The sequence below is a fragment of the Felis catus genome, chromosome A2, assembly GCF_018350175.1.
Source record: "Felis catus isolate Fca126 chromosome A2, F.catus_Fca126_mat1.0, whole genome shotgun sequence".
Taxonomy (NCBI): Eukaryota; Metazoa; Chordata; class Mammalia; order Carnivora; family Felidae; genus Felis; species Felis catus.
In genome coordinates this window covers 164,312,030-164,330,382 of record NC_058369.1, presented here as the reverse complement: position 1 = coordinate 164,330,382, position 18,353 = coordinate 164,312,030, and the positions used below count along the sequence as shown (strand labels likewise).

The 18,353-nt window shown below is 44.5% G+C and overlaps 1 protein-coding gene across 20 annotated transcripts in view; it reads left to right on the top strand.

The window, feature by feature from the left end:
- Positions 1-290: 290 nt before the first annotated feature.
- The window catches only part of KMT2C (lysine methyltransferase 2C), a 285,648-nt gene continuing 267,585 nt past the window's right edge, over positions 291-18,353 (top strand). For 14 of the 20 annotated variants that reach the window (XM_045053043.1, XM_045053060.1, XM_045053050.1 and 11 more), the window contains exons 1-2: positions 291-697; positions 1,608-1,773. In XM_045053043.1, coding sequence (XP_044908978.1) covers positions 664-697; positions 1,608-1,773 — 200 coding nt within the window. In that variant the 5' untranslated portion in view covers positions 291-663. Of the gene's footprint in view, positions 698-1,073; positions 1,188-1,607; positions 1,774-2,048; positions 2,551-18,353 lie in introns of those variants that run through there. The other 6 variants (XM_023250775.2, XM_023250762.2, XM_023250761.2 and 3 more) reach the window with 3 other exon arrangements.

Sequence of the window (18,353 nt, the reverse complement as noted above, 5' to 3'; positions counted from 1 at the left end):
CCGCTGCCCGCGGGCCCGCCGCTCCCCGCGCCGCGGCCCCTTTCTCCTCCCGCCGCGGGCGCTGGGGGAGGGGCGCGGGCGCAGCCCCGGCCGGCGCCCCCCGCGCCCCCTCAGTCGCCCCGCCCCGGCCGGCGCCCGCCCCGCACCCGCCCGCCCGCACCGCCCGGCCCCCGCCCGCGCCCCGCCCGCCGCCGCCGCCGCCGCCGCCGCCCGCACCTCCCGCCCGGCCGGCCGGCCCCTCCCTCCCTCCCGCCCGCGCCCCGCCCGCCGCCCGCCGCCCCCCGCCCCCCGCCCGGCCCCTGCGCGCCGAGGTGCGCGCGCCCGCGCGTATGTGTGTGAGTGCGTGTCCTGCTCGCTCCATGTTGCCGCCTCTCCCGGTACCTGCTGCTGCTGCTCCCGGGGCTGCGGGAAATGCGAGAGGCTGAGCCGGGGAGGAGGAACCCGAGCAGCAGCGGCGGCGGCGGCCGCGGCGGCGGCGGCGGGAGGAGCCCCCCAGGAGGAGGACCGGGATCCATGTGTCTTTCCTGGTGACTAGGATGTCGTCGGAGGAGGACAAGAGCGCGGAGCAGCCGCAGCCGCCGCCACCACCCCCCGAGGAGCCCGGAGCCCCGGCCCCGAGCCCCGCAGCCGCAGACAAAAGACCTCGGGGCCGGCCTCGCAAAGATGGCGCTTCCCCTTTCCAGAGAGCCAGAAAGAAGTAAGTTGAGTGTGAGGGAGCCAGGCCGGGAGCCAGCCGCGGCGCCGGGCCGGAGCTGTCACCGGCGCGCCCGGCCCCCCTGCCCCCGCGCGCCCCCGGCCGCCCCCGCGGGGTGGGGGTGGGGCCCGCCGGCCGCGCGGCTCCCGGCCCCCGGGGCGCCCGCCCGCCCCGCGCCCCGCGCCCCCTCGGCGGCCTCCGGGCCGGGCCTCCCGCGGGCGCCCCGCACCGCACTCCGCCCAGCGGGGCCCCGACGGCTCGCGCCGCCGCCGCCGCCGCCGCCGCACTTTACTTTGGAGTTTGGCCCTCGCGCCGGCTGTTCGCGGGGCTGCTGTTTCTGGAGAAATTTCTCGTAGATTCTTCCCGGCCTAGCCGGGTCGTCGGACAGACGCACGGCGAGGCGCACGCAGGTCGTCCGCGCACCGGCGCCTTGTCAACTACAAAGCGGTCCCGCCGCGGGACACTCGCGGAGCTGTCAAAACGCCGCGGCCAGGTGGTCTCGCCGCCCGCCCGGGGTGTGGGGGGGGGGGGGGGAAGGTGGGGGGACGGGGACGCGGTGGGGGGCGGGGGGGGGTGGGGAGGAGCCGCCGGCCTTTGTGAGCCGGCCGCCCCCGGAACTTTTCTGGCTCCCGGAGCCGGGTTGGGAGCCCGAGGGGTCTGTTCGGAAGTCGGGGGACTTCTTCCTCTCCCCTCCCCCACCCCGACCCGCACGGCCGCGGCAGGCAGGCGCGGCGGCCGCAAGTTTGGAAACCGAGCCGGGCCGGGCGCTCGGGGCCGAGTCCGGGGAGCCCGCTGACTCCGCGGGAGCCCGCCCCGCGCGGGGGCCCCACTTCCCCCCGAGCCCCTGCGGGGTTGGGCACGGCTGTCGCTTGTCGCGGGGCACGCTGGCAGCGCTAGACTCGTCCTTTCACAGAATGGCCATTCGGCAACTTTCGCCTGGAAACCGGGAAACCCGTGGCAGCGAGTCGCGCGGCTGCGGTGGCTCCCGAGGGTGCAGGACCGGCGGCGGTCGTCCGAAGTTGGGGAGTGGCGTGGAGTGCTTACTCATGTCGTTGGAGGACCGTGTCGGGGAGCTGTTGGTAGGGGAAGGGCGCGCTGGGGCGCGGGGACAGCCGGGGGTTTCTGTTGTTGTTGTTGATGATGTTGTTGTTGTTGTTGGGGCGCGTTCGCCTGGTCGCAGCAGGGGCACGTTGGGTGATAGGCGGTGAAGACGGCGGTGTGCACCGGGGCGGAGCGGGGCCGGCGTGTGGCAGAGCCCTGGAGCCCAGGCTGGCCCTTCTCCTCCGTGCTGTGCTGTCCTTGGACTGTGAGGATGGTTCAGGCCCTTTAGCGTGCCTCCATGTTTTATTTCCAGCTCTTACCTAGCTGTGACACATCCCGAGACGGGCGAGTACAGGATGCATACGTGGTGGCGTTAGCGTCTTTGTGCTACAAAGTTGGGGTTTGCGGGGCCACCGGCATTGCAGTGAAATGTCTGCTGGAAATGGCCAGGGCCGTTCCCCCATCAGCTGGAATTCGGAGAGGGAGTGGACTTCCAAGGAACTTCACACTTTGTCGCTTTTTTGTATCCTTTAAAGCAATGCATATAAAGCCATGCTAGGGGTTTAACTTAATAGCTTCCCATTTTGACTATTTCTTGGTTCCTTTCCAAATATTAATTTGGGATTATTGTATGTTTTCTCTTTGCTTTCAGATTCCTCTTCTAGTTACAGTAGACCTATCTGTGCTGTCACGCCCCTCACCATGCACACGCGAGTGTGTGCACGGGCACAAACACACACATGCACATGCAGTTCCCCTGAGATGGAAATGAGTTCATTTGTGTTAGGGCAGCCCCTGTGTGCACCGGAAGAAAGGTTGGTTTAGGGTATTGCCACTTTATTATTTCAGTTTTTATCTCGTTTTAAAATCTCATCTTATGAATGAAAAAAAAAAAAAGGTAGCCCTTGGAAAAATCTAAAAATTTCTACAGAATGATGCTAATATAACAGTATGAAAACATCAACACTTTGGAAGACGTTTAATACAACTCTGAGTCTTAAGAGAGTTTTAGCTTTCTCTTTTGGATTTGAACACTGGGGCAGCATTCCTTGTATGAAATTTAGTGGTAACTTTGATGGTTCCAAGCTTTTCAGTGAATTTTTAAAAAATTAGGTGTGTTTTTGGAAGGGAATGGAATCTATAGTTGTTTGAGAAACCTGTAAGTGGAAACTACTGTGTGAACTGGAAAGCAAAGAGGAGGGTTTTCAGTTGTGGATCTCTGTACTGTATTTGGGTGCATGCAGAAAAGACCCTGTAGTGAGTTGGGTATTGAAGATCCTGAAAGTGAAACTGAGGTATGACAAATGTAAGTTAGGTTTGTAAATGCTAAAATTACCTGGAATTGCAAATAATTATCTAAGACATGAAAAATTTTTTTTGGGGGGGGGGATGCAAAGGAGATAAAAGTTTTTAAATTGTCCACGTTATCGGTCTGTGTGGTCGCTAAGTGGGTTGTTCTATGCTAGAGATGTCTTATGACACTATTTATTAAAAGTGGATTTGCATATTTGCCTTTGGATTTCAAAAAAAAGAGGGTAACCAGGCACTGCTAATTACACTTTGAGTTTGGATTTTTGAATTTTTGATAATTAGACAAGTGAACTTAAGCATTTTCTTGTTTTGTACTGTTAGATGAGTTTTGCTTTATCGCATTTAAAAAGCAAAGGCTATGTAGTGGCTAATTTTAGTTAGCTATTGTTATCTTAAAATTATTTACTAAAATCAAGAATTTTGAGCTGAAGCTATTGATCTTAGGGCAGAGTTTGAAAAGTAGATACATAAATAAGGATTTCCTGTTGTATGAATGTGAAGTGGAACAGTGAAATTTACGTTTATTAAAAGTTCTCCTTAGCAGTAAGGACTGTTTAATCGGTTATTTGGAGTAGCGTGTGATCTTTGTAGGAGGTCCAGGTCTTTCCACCAGTGAACAAGCTCCTGCTATAGAGGAAGCATCTACTCGAGGTCTAATTGTTTTTGTGTGAATGTTTAGGAAACTTCTCCCAAAGGTTTGATTTTATTTTTTCTTCTTTGGAATATATGTTGACATTTCTAAATTGGGAAGACAAGGAATCATTCTACCATATATATGTTTTTTATGAAGTCAACAAAGTTAACGTTAGGGATGGGGTGGGTGTGGGTGTGGGGGTGGTGCGGAAGCAGGTGGTGGGGATAGGATTTCTGAGGCACTATCCTTGACCCTTTTTGAAAAAACTCTTTATATTCCGAACCACTTTCTTTTCAGAGGGCAATTACTGTTATTAGAAAGCCACCTTGAGCCTTATTCTTGTAGAAAATTGGGCACAACCAGTGATGCTGTACAAGAGATAGCAAAAAAAATGATTGTGCTGCAGATGACTGTTGCTGTTTCATATTTGAGAGGCCCCTCCCCCAACAAAATTTCTCATTTCCATAGCTGTGAACTTGAAATAAGTAATAAAAAAAAAAGGTGTAGTGCATTGTAGTATGTGCAGTTTCATAAAACAACTCTATACAGTCGAAAGATACCGCTTCTGCTTTTCATGCCTTGTGAGATAACGCACATTGGTAACTTGTATGGCAGAAATTCTTTTTCTTATTTTTCAAGCAAGTAGATACATGGAAAGTTTGGCAATTGCTGGTTTCTGGCACTTGATAGTCATTGTACTTGAAAAGCTGTTCCAGGAATGGCAGCCTCTCCTCACCTGTTAGGTGGTTGCTCTCCAGCCTGACCTCACTGTAGTTTGCTCTTGTCCTGATGGTCTTATTCGTGGAGTCTCTAGTGTTTAAGAAGATGTTGAGTCTCAGATACAATTTTACGTTCAGTAGGTTTGTTACTAACATGTAACCTTGATAAACATGGATTTCCATGTAAATTTAAAGTGTCACGATAGTTAATTTTCCCATTCTGAAAATAGTGATTTAATACATTTTCTTACTATCTCAGTTAATTCTGCCATGCCAGATTTGTAGTCAGTTTGCCGGGTGACCAGACACACCTCTCTACCCTTGGCCTCTCCCCCACCTTTTTGCAAAACTTCATGGTAATTCCCCAGGCCGCAGTCAGATTTCCTTTGAGCAGATATTGATTGTCCAGTCTTGCATCCTTAAGCCACTTGCAGATATGACTGAGGAGTTCCATGAAACCTCCTTTCCAAAGTGAAAATGGTCAGTTTTTACTTACAGATAATTAAAAAAAAAAATTCTGCAATGTTTTTTAAATTTACTTATTATTTTTAATATAATTTATTGTCAAATTGGCTTACATACACCACCCAGTGCTCATCCCAACAAGTGCCCTCCTCAATGCCCATTGCCCATTTTCCCCTCTCCCCCATCCCCCATTTTTTTTTTTTAATTTATTTTTGAGAATCACACAGAGCACGAGTGGGGGAAGGGCAGAGAGAAGGAGACACGGAATCCCGAAGCAGGTTCCAGGCTCTGTGCTGATAGCGCAGAGCCCAACGCGGGTCTTGAACTCTTGAACCACTGGTGAGATCATGACCTGAGCTGAAGTCGGGTGCTTAATGGACTGAGCCACCCAGGCGCCCCAGTTATAGATAATATTAAATGCTCTGTGTGCACTTCCCTGGTGGGGGAGCGTGAGATATCTTGGGTAAGATTTGGTAACAGTTTTTAATCCATGAGATGTTTGGATTGAATATAATTTTTAGCTGATACAGAATAAACTTACCAGTTTGTGTATGTGTATATTTCCCTTTCTTTTTTTCTTTGTTGTTCTGGCCATCTTTTAATTTCAATAAGCTGATTAGTCTCTTCTTTCTCTTTTTAAAAATTGTCTTTATCATGTTTGTGCCACAGTGTCTATTTTCAGAACTTCTTGGCAGTATGAGTTGCAAAAGTTATGGAGTGAAATAGGGACGATTTCTTTTTCTTTTCTGTCTCTCTTTTTTTTTTTTTTTTTGTGATGGCCTGCATATAAATATATGCTTGTGGTTAGTGTGAAAAATTACTGGAAAGACCAATACTGAATTTATAATTGGAAGTGTCAGTCTCTCTATTTGCAGAATTTGAAAGTCTTAAGAACATAAGAGAGACAGGAATGACACAGCTCTTTTTGAATTTTCTCTAGAAAAAAACCCCATTTTGTAAAAGATAGGAAAATTGACTTTGGTTTTGCTGTTAATTTTGTGATAGCAGTAACTATGTATGATACACAAATGCTGAAATTGTCTAAGAAGTTCAGAAAATCCTCTTCTGTAACTTTTTAGATCTTTCATCTTGGCACATGTTATTCAAAGAGCACGTTAAGTGTTAAATGTACGTTGGGGTACACAGTCAACTTTGGAAGAAGGCTCGCTGTAGCCAAGAGGAGTCTGCGAAGATTTGGAGGAAGCAGTACTTGAGTTAGACCTTGAAAGATCGATAAGGTTTAGCCAAGCACAGTAAGAAAGTTAGAGAATGTTCTGGGGTAGCACCCTGAGTAAAACTGTTGAGGCAGGAAGCGTAAAATGTGTTTTCTTGGTGGAGTGTGACTAGAGCAGAGGTTTAATGTGGGACTTGGGGCCATGCCACGATGGTCCTTGAATGCCAGGCTAATGAGTTTGGGCTTTGTAGTCCGGGGGTTATAAACTGTTTACAGGGATCAGGTAGGTAATTTAAATGATTGCATGCAGCTTGTAAGATCCTGAATGACAGCTGACATAACTTAAGGTCTTGAGTTGGGGAAAAAATGGTGAGTAAAAATAGCTTGAAGGCTTCTAGGAGTCTGTACCTTGGTTGGGTGCAACTGATAGACAATTCTGGCTGATGGTTGCCATGTGAGACTTTGGCGTGTCGTTTCTAGATACTCTGGTTTCAACAGAGACTGGAAACTTGGAATTTTATGTGAAATCTCTGGATTTTTAAGTAGCTTCAATCAAGATCTCCAACACTATTTGGGACTACATCTTGTGGGTTAGGTTTAATCTGTGGACTACCTGTGGGTTACAGGTCTTCAGACTCTGCTTTATGCGCAGGTGGTTTTATTTTTTTAATTAAAGTTTTAAAAGCAGATATTTCTAGTCTTCTGGAGGATAGGAGTATTAAATTCTGTGTGTGTGTTCTACGGTTCAATGTAGGTAGGTACTCTAATACTTGGTGATTTGATGGCAACTATTTTATGAAAGCCACCTTGGTAATAGTATGAAGAGAGGACTTACCTGGAGGCAGAGATTAACAGGCTTTTGCAATAGTCATGGTGTGAGGTGGTCAAGGCAGACGGTATACTGTTGGTAATATGGATAGAAAGGAAGAGAGATTTTAGTCTGCAGAGGGGAATTTTGAAGTTTCTGGCATTACATGTCTAGGGGATAGAAATGTCTGGGAGTGTTTGGGGGTGTAGCATTAGAGCTCAGGAGCTCGATTAGGATAGGTGATTAAAGATGTGACTTCCTTGAAATCACTGAGAATATGGACAGTGTGTGCAGTATAGTAAAAGAATTAGGGTGCTTACTCATCCTAGGAGTTGGGGTGGGAAGGGACCAAGAAAGCCCATAAAAATGAGAAAGGAAATGAGAAGATATTCCTACAAATGGGCAAGTATGTATGTGCAAAGATGCTCATGGCAGCAGAGAAAAGTAGAAAACTAGTAGAAATTGGCTACAGAAAAATACTCATCGGTGGACCACCATGTAGTTTTTATCAGGACAGAGAACTGGGCCTGTGGGTACCAAGCTGGGAGAATGTCTACGATACATATATTGACTTAAGGAAATATTTTCTAAAAGTTGCAAAGCAGTAAGTGTAGTATTAACTCTATTTTGTAAAAAGCATGCAATCCCAAAATGTGCACGTATTTTGTGTATAGAAAATTATTTGGAAGAATATGTAACATTAATACCTCTGGGGAGTGTATACTTTTGTATGTACATTATGCAGTTTTTAAAAAGCCAGTAATTTGAAACCATAATCTTTTTTTTTTTTTTTAATGTTTATTTTTTTGAGAGAGGGAGAGCGCTAGCATGAGTGGGGAGGGGCAGAGAGAGGGAGACAGAACCTGAAGCAGGCTCTAAGGCTCAAACTCGCGAGCTGTGAGATCATGACCTGAGCCGAAGTCGGACAGTTAACCAACTGAGCCACCCAGGCGCCCCCTTGAAACCATGATCTTGTTTTACCAATGAGAAAACCAAGTTCCGGGGACTTCACAGATTCTGGCACCAAGATTGTCGGAATTCAGGGGCACCTGGCTGGCTCAGTCGGTTGGGCGTCCGACTTCAGCTCAGGTCACGATCTCGCGGTCCGTGAGTTCGAGCCCCGCGTCGGGCTCTGGGCTGATGGCTCAGAGCCTGGAGCCTGCTTCCGACTCTGTGTCTCCCTCTCTCTCTGCCCCTCCCCCGTTCATGCTGTGTCTCTCTCTGTCCCAAAAATAAATAAACGTTAAAAAAAAAAAATTGAAAAAAAAAAAAAGATTGTCGGAATTCAGATTCGGTTCCCCTACTTACTAACTGTTTGATGTTGGGAAGTTGACTGAACTTTTTCTGCCTCGGTTGCCTCGTCTGCAAAGTAGACACACTAGCACACTTAGTTTAGGATTGCTGTGAATTTATATATGTGTAGAACTTAGAACAGCATCTGGCACAAACTAAGTGCTGTTAAGAAGTGCTGTTATAAGAATTTGCTAGTATTTGTTATTGCCACTATCATCAATTATCATCAATCTGCCTGATATCATAGAACTTGTTAGTGATACGCCTATGATGAGATGCCAAACTCGCTCTAAAAATGTCATGGCATAAAATAATGTAGTAGTTATTGGGGGTGGGGGTGGGGATGATAAAGATTTCCTTTCTGTACAGCTGTCCCTAATAAAGACAAAAAGAAGAAAGATAAAAAAGCTAGGTCAGCAGAAATCTCTGTAGAATGTTTCTTATTATGAGTAACACGTGAAGACCAGCAAAATCTGTGTATATATAGCACTGTTACTACAAAACCATTAAAAATTTTTCATTATCCAGGACTTGTGAATGTGGTCGCAGTGCTCTTTTTATGTTAGAACTCTGCCGACTCTGTTTATATTAGTAGGTCTTCCTAAATGAGACTTCCTATCGGGTGGTTTTAAAATGATTTGCTGTGTCTTCAGTAGTGAATGTTCATAGTGGAAGTCTGAAGTGTGTGATGTTAATTCTGTCTTGTAGTGAAGCGTAGCAGAGACCAAACCGCCAACTTCCTTGACTTCCTGATCTTTGGGATGCTAATGGCAGGTACCACGTGTCCGCAGTAGCCCCCCGTCGCGTCTAAAATAACAATATGGAACCTATTGAAGAATTAACTATTTTTTACCTCCACGCTCTCGTCATCTGATTGTTCTACCAAGGTTGAAGTATTTGGTCAGCATGGTCGAGTGTTTTTCATGTCAGGTGCAGGTACTTAGAGTCATAGGAGGTTAAAGCTAGATGAGCATTCTGAGGACATCCAGTCTGACCCCTCACTTTACAGACAGCTGAGCCTCAGGGAGGTGATAGCATGCTACAGGTCATACATCAAGATCTTAACCTGCACAGGAAATGAAGGGAGGGAAGGTGGTCTGTCACACTGGTTGCCCCCAGTGAACCATGCCCACTGGAAGTCATGTTATTGTATGGTCGCCTCCCCACGTATCTCGCGTAGCCCTGTGACTGACTCTAACCAGCAGAATGCAGCAGAAACGACCCTGTGCTGGTTTGGGGCCTGAGCTTTAAGAAGACCAGGAACTTCCACTTTTGCACACTTGGGAGCCTGAGTCACCATGTAAGAAGCTAGGTCATACCCTGCTGGACAGACCATGTGGCGAGGAAGGGATTCTGAGAGTACACCGAAAGAGAGAAGTGCGGCTCTCCCAGCATCCCAGCTGAGTTCAGCCCGTAGTCCCGTTCCTTGCTGAATGCAGCTGCAAAGGGGACTGTCGGGGAACCTGCGAGCGCAGCCCGTGTTGCAAAATTGTGACTAAAGAAGATGGCGATTGTTTTAATCTGTTAGGTTTTGTGGTGGTTTGTTATATATCGATATAAAATGGAAGCAGATGGTTTTACAAATCAAGGGACTGTAAGAACAAGAAGTATTTGAGATACAAATGATAGCAGTCTTTGTTCCCCACCTTCTTCTGCTGGGATAGTTAAATGAGGCCGCCCTCTACTCTCTGCCCCTCGTTTCAGGAAGGTATTTTGAAAATACCTGGGTGTGGATTAAGTTTGTTTTTATGTGACAGAAAACCCCTAAGTAGCGGTGACTTAAATAGGAACGTTTATTTCTCTCACGTCCAAGTCTGGAGGGTAGGTGCTGGCGCTGGTAGGGTCCCTCTGCACTGCAGAATCATCGGGGACTTGGTTCCGTTTATCTCACTGCTCAGACATTTCTAGGATCTGTCCTTTGCCCCCAGATTCCACGGTGGCTCCTAGAGGCCTAGTCATTACATCCGTGTCCGTGGTGGTAGAATGGAGGAAGAGTAGACCCAGGGCGCAATTCCTGTCTTTAAACCACCGATCTGAGAAGTGCCGAATGCCACCTAGTCGTGTGGCCGTAAGTGGCTGCAAAGGAGGCTGGGAATGTCCTGTAGCGGAGTGCATTGCTGCCTAGAATAGATTTAGAGAGTTGTTGCTAAGGGAGGGGACGGACATTGCAGAAGCAGCCAGTAGTCTCCCACCACTGTGGGCCATGAGTTTGTCTCCAGAGGCTTCGGTTTTCTCCTGTGCCAGAATGATGCTACTGAACCGCTTGAGATGGGCAGGTAGATTTTGTATTGGGGGCCAGCCTCCGCTGATTGGCGGCGGCTGCTTGCAGTGTTCTGTTCAATCCGCGTCCCTAGGTTTTGACCTCAGCAGGGTGAGGAAGTCGTTGAAGTATTTATTTTGGGCGAATAGGGGAGGTAATAGCGTGTTGTCGTTTCTATGCTCCTATATAGTCTTTTTTTCATGTGTCGTTACTTTAACTTTAAAAATCTTTTCGTTGAAAATATTTGCTGATTTTGCTAACCTTTGGACTGTCTGTTTTTCCTCTTAAAAATAACCTAAAATTCATTCCATATTTTTTTATCTAAAAACATTTTTTTATAATTCTTTTGTTATTTTTGAGAGAGAGAGAGACAGCAAGACAGAGTATGAGTGGGGGAGGAACAGAGAGAGAGGGAGACACAGAATCCAAAGCGGGATCCAGGCTCGGAGCTCTCAGCACTGAGCCCCACGTGGGGCTCAAACTCACGAACTTCCCGAGCAGAAGTCGGACACTTAACCAACTGAGCCACCTGAGCGCCTCTAAAATTCACTCCATATTTAGAAAGTCTGTTAATAAGCCTGAGCCCCCACTTTGTGCAGAACCTTCTCAAATCTGGACATTGGCATCATGTAGAGAAATATTAAACCTCTTTATACAGTGTCTGTCAGAATATCTAGAATATGTGGGGGTGACATACAGCCTCAAGTCTTCAATGCCTCAGGCAGTAACAGTTGATTTCTCGCTCGCACTCCGCACTCCGTGTGCGTCCCCGGTGGCTTGGAAGCTTTGCTCTACAACGTGGACCCCCAGGCTGAGGGAGGCAGCATCTCTGTCTTCTCACTGTTGCCAGTGCAGGAAAAAGAGAACCTAGTAGGTTGTGCTCTGGCTCTTAAAGGCTTGAAGACGTGGCACATGCCAGTTCTGTGTACGTCTCAGTGGCTGGACAAAATCACATGGTAGCACCTAACTTCAAGAGGGCCCAGAAACGAAATCCTATCGAATTTCTGGAGGGAGAACCGGAAATATTTGGTGAAGAGCACTAATAAACACCACAGAGGGCAACATATATTTTCACCCAAATTTCATATGTCACTTTGGAGTTTGTTTAGTTACCTATACTTGAAAGTGATCCTCTGTAGCCTCCTATACTACAGTGTATCAATTAAGGGGATGTGTTTAATAATACTATTAAAAATACAAAACATTTTCCAGAGGTAGAAATACTATAGGAGGCATAGGACTTGGGCTCTTGATTCTTTCTGCACTGTGCTTCATGCTTGTTTCCTTTCTTCTACCCACCTGAGAGGAGGAAAGGCAGCAAATGTTAAAATTGGTATGTAATATTAGTGAGATTATAGGTGACTTGAAATCTGTTTGTTTGTTTCTTTCCCCAAAGGAAGTTTTTACAGCATATGCTTTTTTTCCAGTCAGGGTTCCTTTGTCTGTTTTCTGTTAACTTTAAAGAGCGTGCACTGTGCACCATATACTGGAGAAGAAACCAGGATAAGACGGTCCCCACCCTCAGTTTCTGTGGATTCAGCGCACACTGTCGTGGAAAATGACATAGCCTGTAATGGAAGGTGGTGAAAAGTGCCAGGCAGCTTAGAGAAGGGAGAACTTAAGGCAGGGGAATCGAAGAAAAGAAAATATTGAGTTGAGTCTTGAAGAATGAAAACAGACTTGACCGAAGAGAACAAGGGAGTGAGGAACAGCTGGTCTGTGGCCGTTGTGGGTTAGGTGCTTTCAGGACTTTACCCGAAGGTCCTACTAACCGTCACGTGCAGTGGAATCCTCAGTTGCAGTTTACAGATGAAGGAACTGTTTCAGGAAGACCACACAGTTGGTAAGTGATGGAGTCAGGTTTTGGATCCAGGTCTGTCCAGCTCTGGTCTCTGATTTTTACGAAACTCTGGTCCAGCTTTTAGCCACGAGATGAATGAAGTTTGGGGATCCAGTATGTAACATGGTGACCAGAGTGGATAACAGTGTGCTCTATAGTTGGAATTTGCTGAGAGAGTAGAACTTGAATGTTTGTACACACACACACACACACACACACACACACACACACACACACAGAAGAGAAATATGGGAGTTGATGGATGTGTTAATTAACTAGATGACAGCAGTCCTTTCACAATATATACGTATATCAGATGATGATACACACTTGAAATATCTTACAGTTTTGCAGTTCTACCTCAATCAAGTTTTTTTAAAAACTCATGAAACCAAACAAATAAAACATAACAAGAACCCCTCCCACACTTTAGTATGTGAGAAAATGAGGAAAGGAAAGTAAATTGGGAATTTTGAATTTTTACTGTAGGCAGTAGGGAGCCATTGAAGATTTTAAACAGAAGAGTAAACAGTGTATCTTAGCTAGAAAATATCCTTGGCAGGCAGATGATGGTCTGGAGGGAGTACATATCCTATCTGTCATGTTACAGGGACCACAATGAGAACCCTAAGTGATTTTTCATTCTCTTTTTCATCAAGAAATAATACTTGCTAACTTTTATTTCAAATTATCCAGCCTCAGAACTAGAAAGAACTTTGCAGTCATCAGTTCCAGTGTCTTCAGTTTATGGATTAGGAAATGAAGCACCAACAGGCAGGTTTGACGTTTGAGATTATACTTTAAAGATCAGGAGTCTTTTTTTTTTTTTTTTTTTTCTTTTGCCAATAACTGGTACTTATCCTAGGTTTCATTAGCTAATAACCAAATGTAGACCTATGCCTGGAAAGATGTCTTTGGGGTCCATCCATGCTGTTGCATTTATTAGTAGTTTCTTTAGTAGTATTCCAAAACCACATTTTGCCTATCAATTCACAATTGATGGGCTTTTGGATGGTTTCCAGTATTTTGTCTACTATGAATAATGCTATGAACATTTGGATAAAGGTTTTGGACAAATGCTTTCATTTCTCTGGGGTAGATACCTAGGAACAGAAATTGCTTGGTTATGTGGTTAGTGTATATTTGTCTTTTCTTTTCTTTTCTTTTTTTTTTTTTAAGAAACTTCCAGACTTTTCCAAAGTTCCTGTACTATTTTACATTCTCATTAACATTGTATGAAGGTTCATATCCTTGCTAATGCTTGGAATTGTAAACCTTTTTGATTTAAGCTGTTCTAGTGGGTATGTAGTAGTATCTCATTGTGGTTTTCATTTGCATTTCTCTAATGATATATAATGTTGAGCATCTTTTCAAAGGCTTATTTGCCATTTCTATGGCAAAGTATCAGTTCTGTTGGTGAAGTATCAACTTTTTTAACATTTATGCATTTTTAAATTTTTATTTTTGAGACAGAGAAAGAGCATGAATGGGGGAGGGTCAGAGAGAGGGAGACACAGAATCTGAAGCAGATTCCAGGCTGTCGAGCTGTCAGCACAGAGCCTGATGCGGGGCTCGAACTCAGACTGTGAGATCATGACCTGAGCCGAAGTCAGATGCTTAACGGACTGAGCCACCCAGGAGTCCCATCGTTTATTTATTTTTGAGACAGAGAAGAGACAGAGCTTGAATGGGGGAGGGTCAGAGAGAGAGGGAGACACAGAATCTGAAACAGGATCTGGGCTCTGAGCTGTCAGCACAGAACCTGACATGGGGCTCGAACTCACGGACTGCGAGATCATGACCTGAGCCGAAGTCGGACACCCAACCGACTGAGCCACCCAGGTGCCCCAAGTGAAGTATCAATTTAAATCTTTCTCCAGTTTTGGGTGTGTGTGTCTTATTTTTGAGTCGTAAGAGTTCTTTATGTATGTATACATGTCAGACTTTATTTTTTTAGAGCAGTCTTAGGTTCATAGCAAAATTGAGAGGAAGATACAGAGATTTCTCGTATACCATCCTTCCTCCCACACATACATAGCTTACCCCATTATCAACATCCTCTATCCAGAGTAGTACCTTTATTATAATTGATGAACCTACCTTACCATCATTATCATCTGGAATCCATAGTTTACATTAGGGTTCACTCTTGGTGTTGTACGTTCTGTGGGTTTTGACAAATGTATAATGACGTGTATCTACCATTATAATACACAGAATAGTTTCACTGCCATAAAAATCGTCTGTTCTGCCCATTCATCCCTTCCCGTCCTTCCCCTGGTAACTACTGCCTTTTTTTTTTTTTTTAAACTATATCCATAGTTTGCCTTCTTTTTTTAAATTTTACTTACTTTGAGAGAGCACGTGAGAGCATGTGCAGGGAAGGGGCAGAGAGAGAGAATCCCAAGCAGGTTGCATCATCCGCACTGAGCTCAATGTGGGGCCCCATCTCAGGGCTGTGAGATCATGACCTGAACCAAAATCAACAGTCAGATGCTTAACTGACTGAGTCCCCAAGTGCCCCCATAGTTTGCCTTCTTTATATATTTTTTATACAAGTCCTTTATAAATTATATGATTTACGTGTATTTTCTTCCAGTCTGTGGCTTACTATTTTCTTTTTGTTCATGATGTCTTTTGAAATGCTAAGGGTTATAACTTTGATGAAGTCCAGTTTATCAGTTTTTTCCCCTTAAGGGGTTATGCTTTAGGTGTCCTATCTAAGTACTCTTTGTGAAGCCTAAGATTGAAAAGATATGTTTACTTTTAGAAGCTTTTATAGTTTTAGGTTTCACATTAAGGTCAGTGATATGTTGAGTCAATTTTTGTGTATGGTGTGAGGTAAGGTCTAAGTTTATTTTGCATATGGATGTACAGTCATTCCAGCCCATTTGTTGAAGACTGTTCTTTCCTCATCGAATTGTCTTGGCAACTTTGTTGGAAATCACTTGATCATAAATGTGTGGGTTTATTTCAGGACTCTTCCATTGATTTATAGGTCTGTCCTTATGCCAATATTACATTATCTTGGTTACTGTAGCTTTATTGTAGATTTTGAAATCAGGTAGTCTAATTCCCCCAACTTTGTTTTTCTCCAAAATTGTTTTGCCTGTGATAGGTGTTTTGCATTTTCATATAAATTTTATGGTCAGCTTGTCAGTTTCTACAAAAAAACGTACTGGGATTTTGATAGGGATTATGTTGAATCTGTAGATCAATCTTGAGAGAATGGATACTTTACTGTTTTGGTACATGAGATCATGTATCTCTTCATTTTGGTCTTTAATTTCTTTCAGCAATATTTTATATTTATGAAACTGTATTTTTAGTGTGCCGTTTTTGTGGGTTTTTTTGTTAAATTTATTTCAAAGTATTTGATTATTTTTGATGCTGTTGTAAATGGAATTACTTTCTTTATTTTTTCTTTTAGAGCACAAGTTGGGGGTGAGGGGCAGAGAGAGGGAGAAAGAGAATCTTAAGTAGGCCTCATGCTCAGTGTGGAGCCTGATGCAGGGCTTGATTCCATGGACCCCAGGATCATAATCTGAGCTGAAATCAATACTTGGATGCTCAACTGATTGAGCCACCCAGGTGCCCCAATGGAGTTTTTTTTTTTTTTTTTTTAATTTTTTAATGTTTGTTTATTTTTGAGAGACAGAGACAGAGTGTGAGCAGGGGAGGGGCAGAGAGAGGGAGACACAGAATCTGAAGCAGGCTCCAGGGTCTGAGCTATCAGCACAGAGCCGGATGCAGGGCTCAAACTCATTGTGAGATCATGACCTGAGCTGAAGTCGGACACTTAACCAACTAAGCCACCCAGGTGCCCCACCAATGGAATTGTTTTCTTAATTTTATTTATAAGTTGTTACTAGTATATAGAAATACAATTGATTTTTTTTTTTTTTTTTTTTTTTTTTTTTTTAAAGATCATAAGGCCAACTTTATTCAGGGTTTCTACAGTGGGGTTTGTGGTAGTGGAGAGAGATTGGGCTCAACACCTGAAGTATAATTGGTTTTTGTATATTGGTCTTATTTTCTGTTGTGTTGCTCACTTACTAGTTTTAGTGTTTTTTAGTAGATTCTTTAGGAATTTTAGTGTGTATGTGCTTTTTCTTTCTTTTTTCTTTTTGGTAGGTTCTTAGAATTTTCTGCATCTAGATAACTTACAACTGATCACATGCTTAATTTAAAAATCCAAACCAAATTTTGTCCCAGAAAAAAACGTATTTCAGGTTCCTCTTTCATCACTTGTGGTACTACTTTTAAGGTCTTTCTTGAATTGAGTGATCTGTGTAATTGGCAGCCTAGCAGAGATGAATCTTTGACAACAAAATCATTTAATTTTCTGTATGACTCAGGTGAGGGTTAAACAGAAAGACATATTAGCTAAGAAGTAGGAAATGTGCACACAGCAAATAGCCATTTTTCATTTTGAGAAGTTTTTAGTGTTCAAACAGGACAGCTGTGTGACTATTGGCAAATGACTTCTTAGTGCTTCAGTTGCTTTGTCTAAGTGGGACAATAATAGCACCTACTTCATAGGGTTGTTGTGAAAATTAAATAAATTAATGTGTGCAAAGCACTTACAATGGTGTCTGATGTACCGTAAGTGCTTTATTCAATTTATTAATTTTATTAACATTAAATAGGCAGGAATTAAGCAGGAATTTTAAGAGAGGAAAACTGCCTAACTGATCAGAATCAGATGATCATAGTGTGGGCTCAGTTAAGTGTTGGCTGGTTTTTAATCTTTTTTGGGGTTACAGATCCCTTTGGATATATCCTCACGTTCCTCTGAAGAAAGCATACACGAATATAGATATACAAATTTTGTACAATTTAAGGGAAGGTTTTTTTTTTTTTTTTTTTTTTTTTTTTTGGGACAGAGAGAGACAGCATGAACGGGGGAGGGGCAGAGAGAGAGGGAGACACAGAATCGGAAACAGGCTCCAGGCTCCGAGCCATCAGCCCAGAGCCCGACGCGGGGCTCGAACTCACGGACCGCGAGATCGTGACCTGGCTGAAGTCGGCCGCTTAACCGACTGCGCCACCCAGGCGCCCCAAAGGGAAGGTTTTAATGGCCCTCTGAAGCTTATCCAAAAGCTTTGTAGAGGTTAATAGGCCCCCAAATAAAAAACTGTCTTCTGGGGCGCCTGACTGGCTCAGATGGTGGTGTGTGCGACTCTTGATCTCAGGGTCCTGAGTTTGAGCCCCATGTTGGGTGTGGAGCCTACTTAAATTAAACAAACAAACAAACAGACAACTTTTTCTTAAAAACAGAGGACCTTCTGAAGGAAAGTTTCTTGGATGCAGAAGGAGATGGAGGTTTTTATCTCCTCAAAATTGAGTCCTTGAAAGGAACAGTTTAGGAAGTAAACACAGCATCAGTGCTTTTTTCCTTATTAGGAGATCACTTGACAGGTGATGTTAAAGTGAGTATTAATTAATGCATGAGTATTAACAGATTTGATGGATGGGTCATGTGCATTTCAGAGTGTGTATTGTGATTCTACCCACGAAAGCATGTTGAAATGCAAGTGAGTGGAAGTGAGTTTGTTACAGGGATAACCCTAACTGTTGTAATTTGTTGTCAAGTAAAGTTTCACAGACCTCAGTTTTTTAGGTAGAATAAGGAAGTATTTGTGACAAACCCTGTGGTGCAGTATTGAGACTGACCATGGCTATTCTGAGCCTCAAGAGTTTTGCAGGTAAGCCAGGACGCAGCTGAAGGAGGTGATGGATCAGACTGTGACTTTCAGCATTGTGTCCCCAGGAAACAGAGTGCAAAGTTGTTGATATCCTTATGTTTACATTTTTGTTGGATTTGGTTTTTGTAAGGGTGATGAGGGTTGGGAATATACCAAAATACAGATTTGTTTTTCTCTCTTAAAGTAACTGATTAAATCAGGAATTATTTTCCCTTTCTATTGCTGGCCTAACTTCTCTGCTTTTATTTTTCCTTTGTCTTTGCTATACAGCCCACTTACTGTCTGTCCTCTTTAGTGACGATTTCCTTCTCCAACTAACCCTTCTTGTCAAGCTCCTTTATCTTTTGGTTTATTCTCCCTGGGGCAGGGAGGAACTGTTCTGTGCAAAGTAGCTGGACCGTGGGAG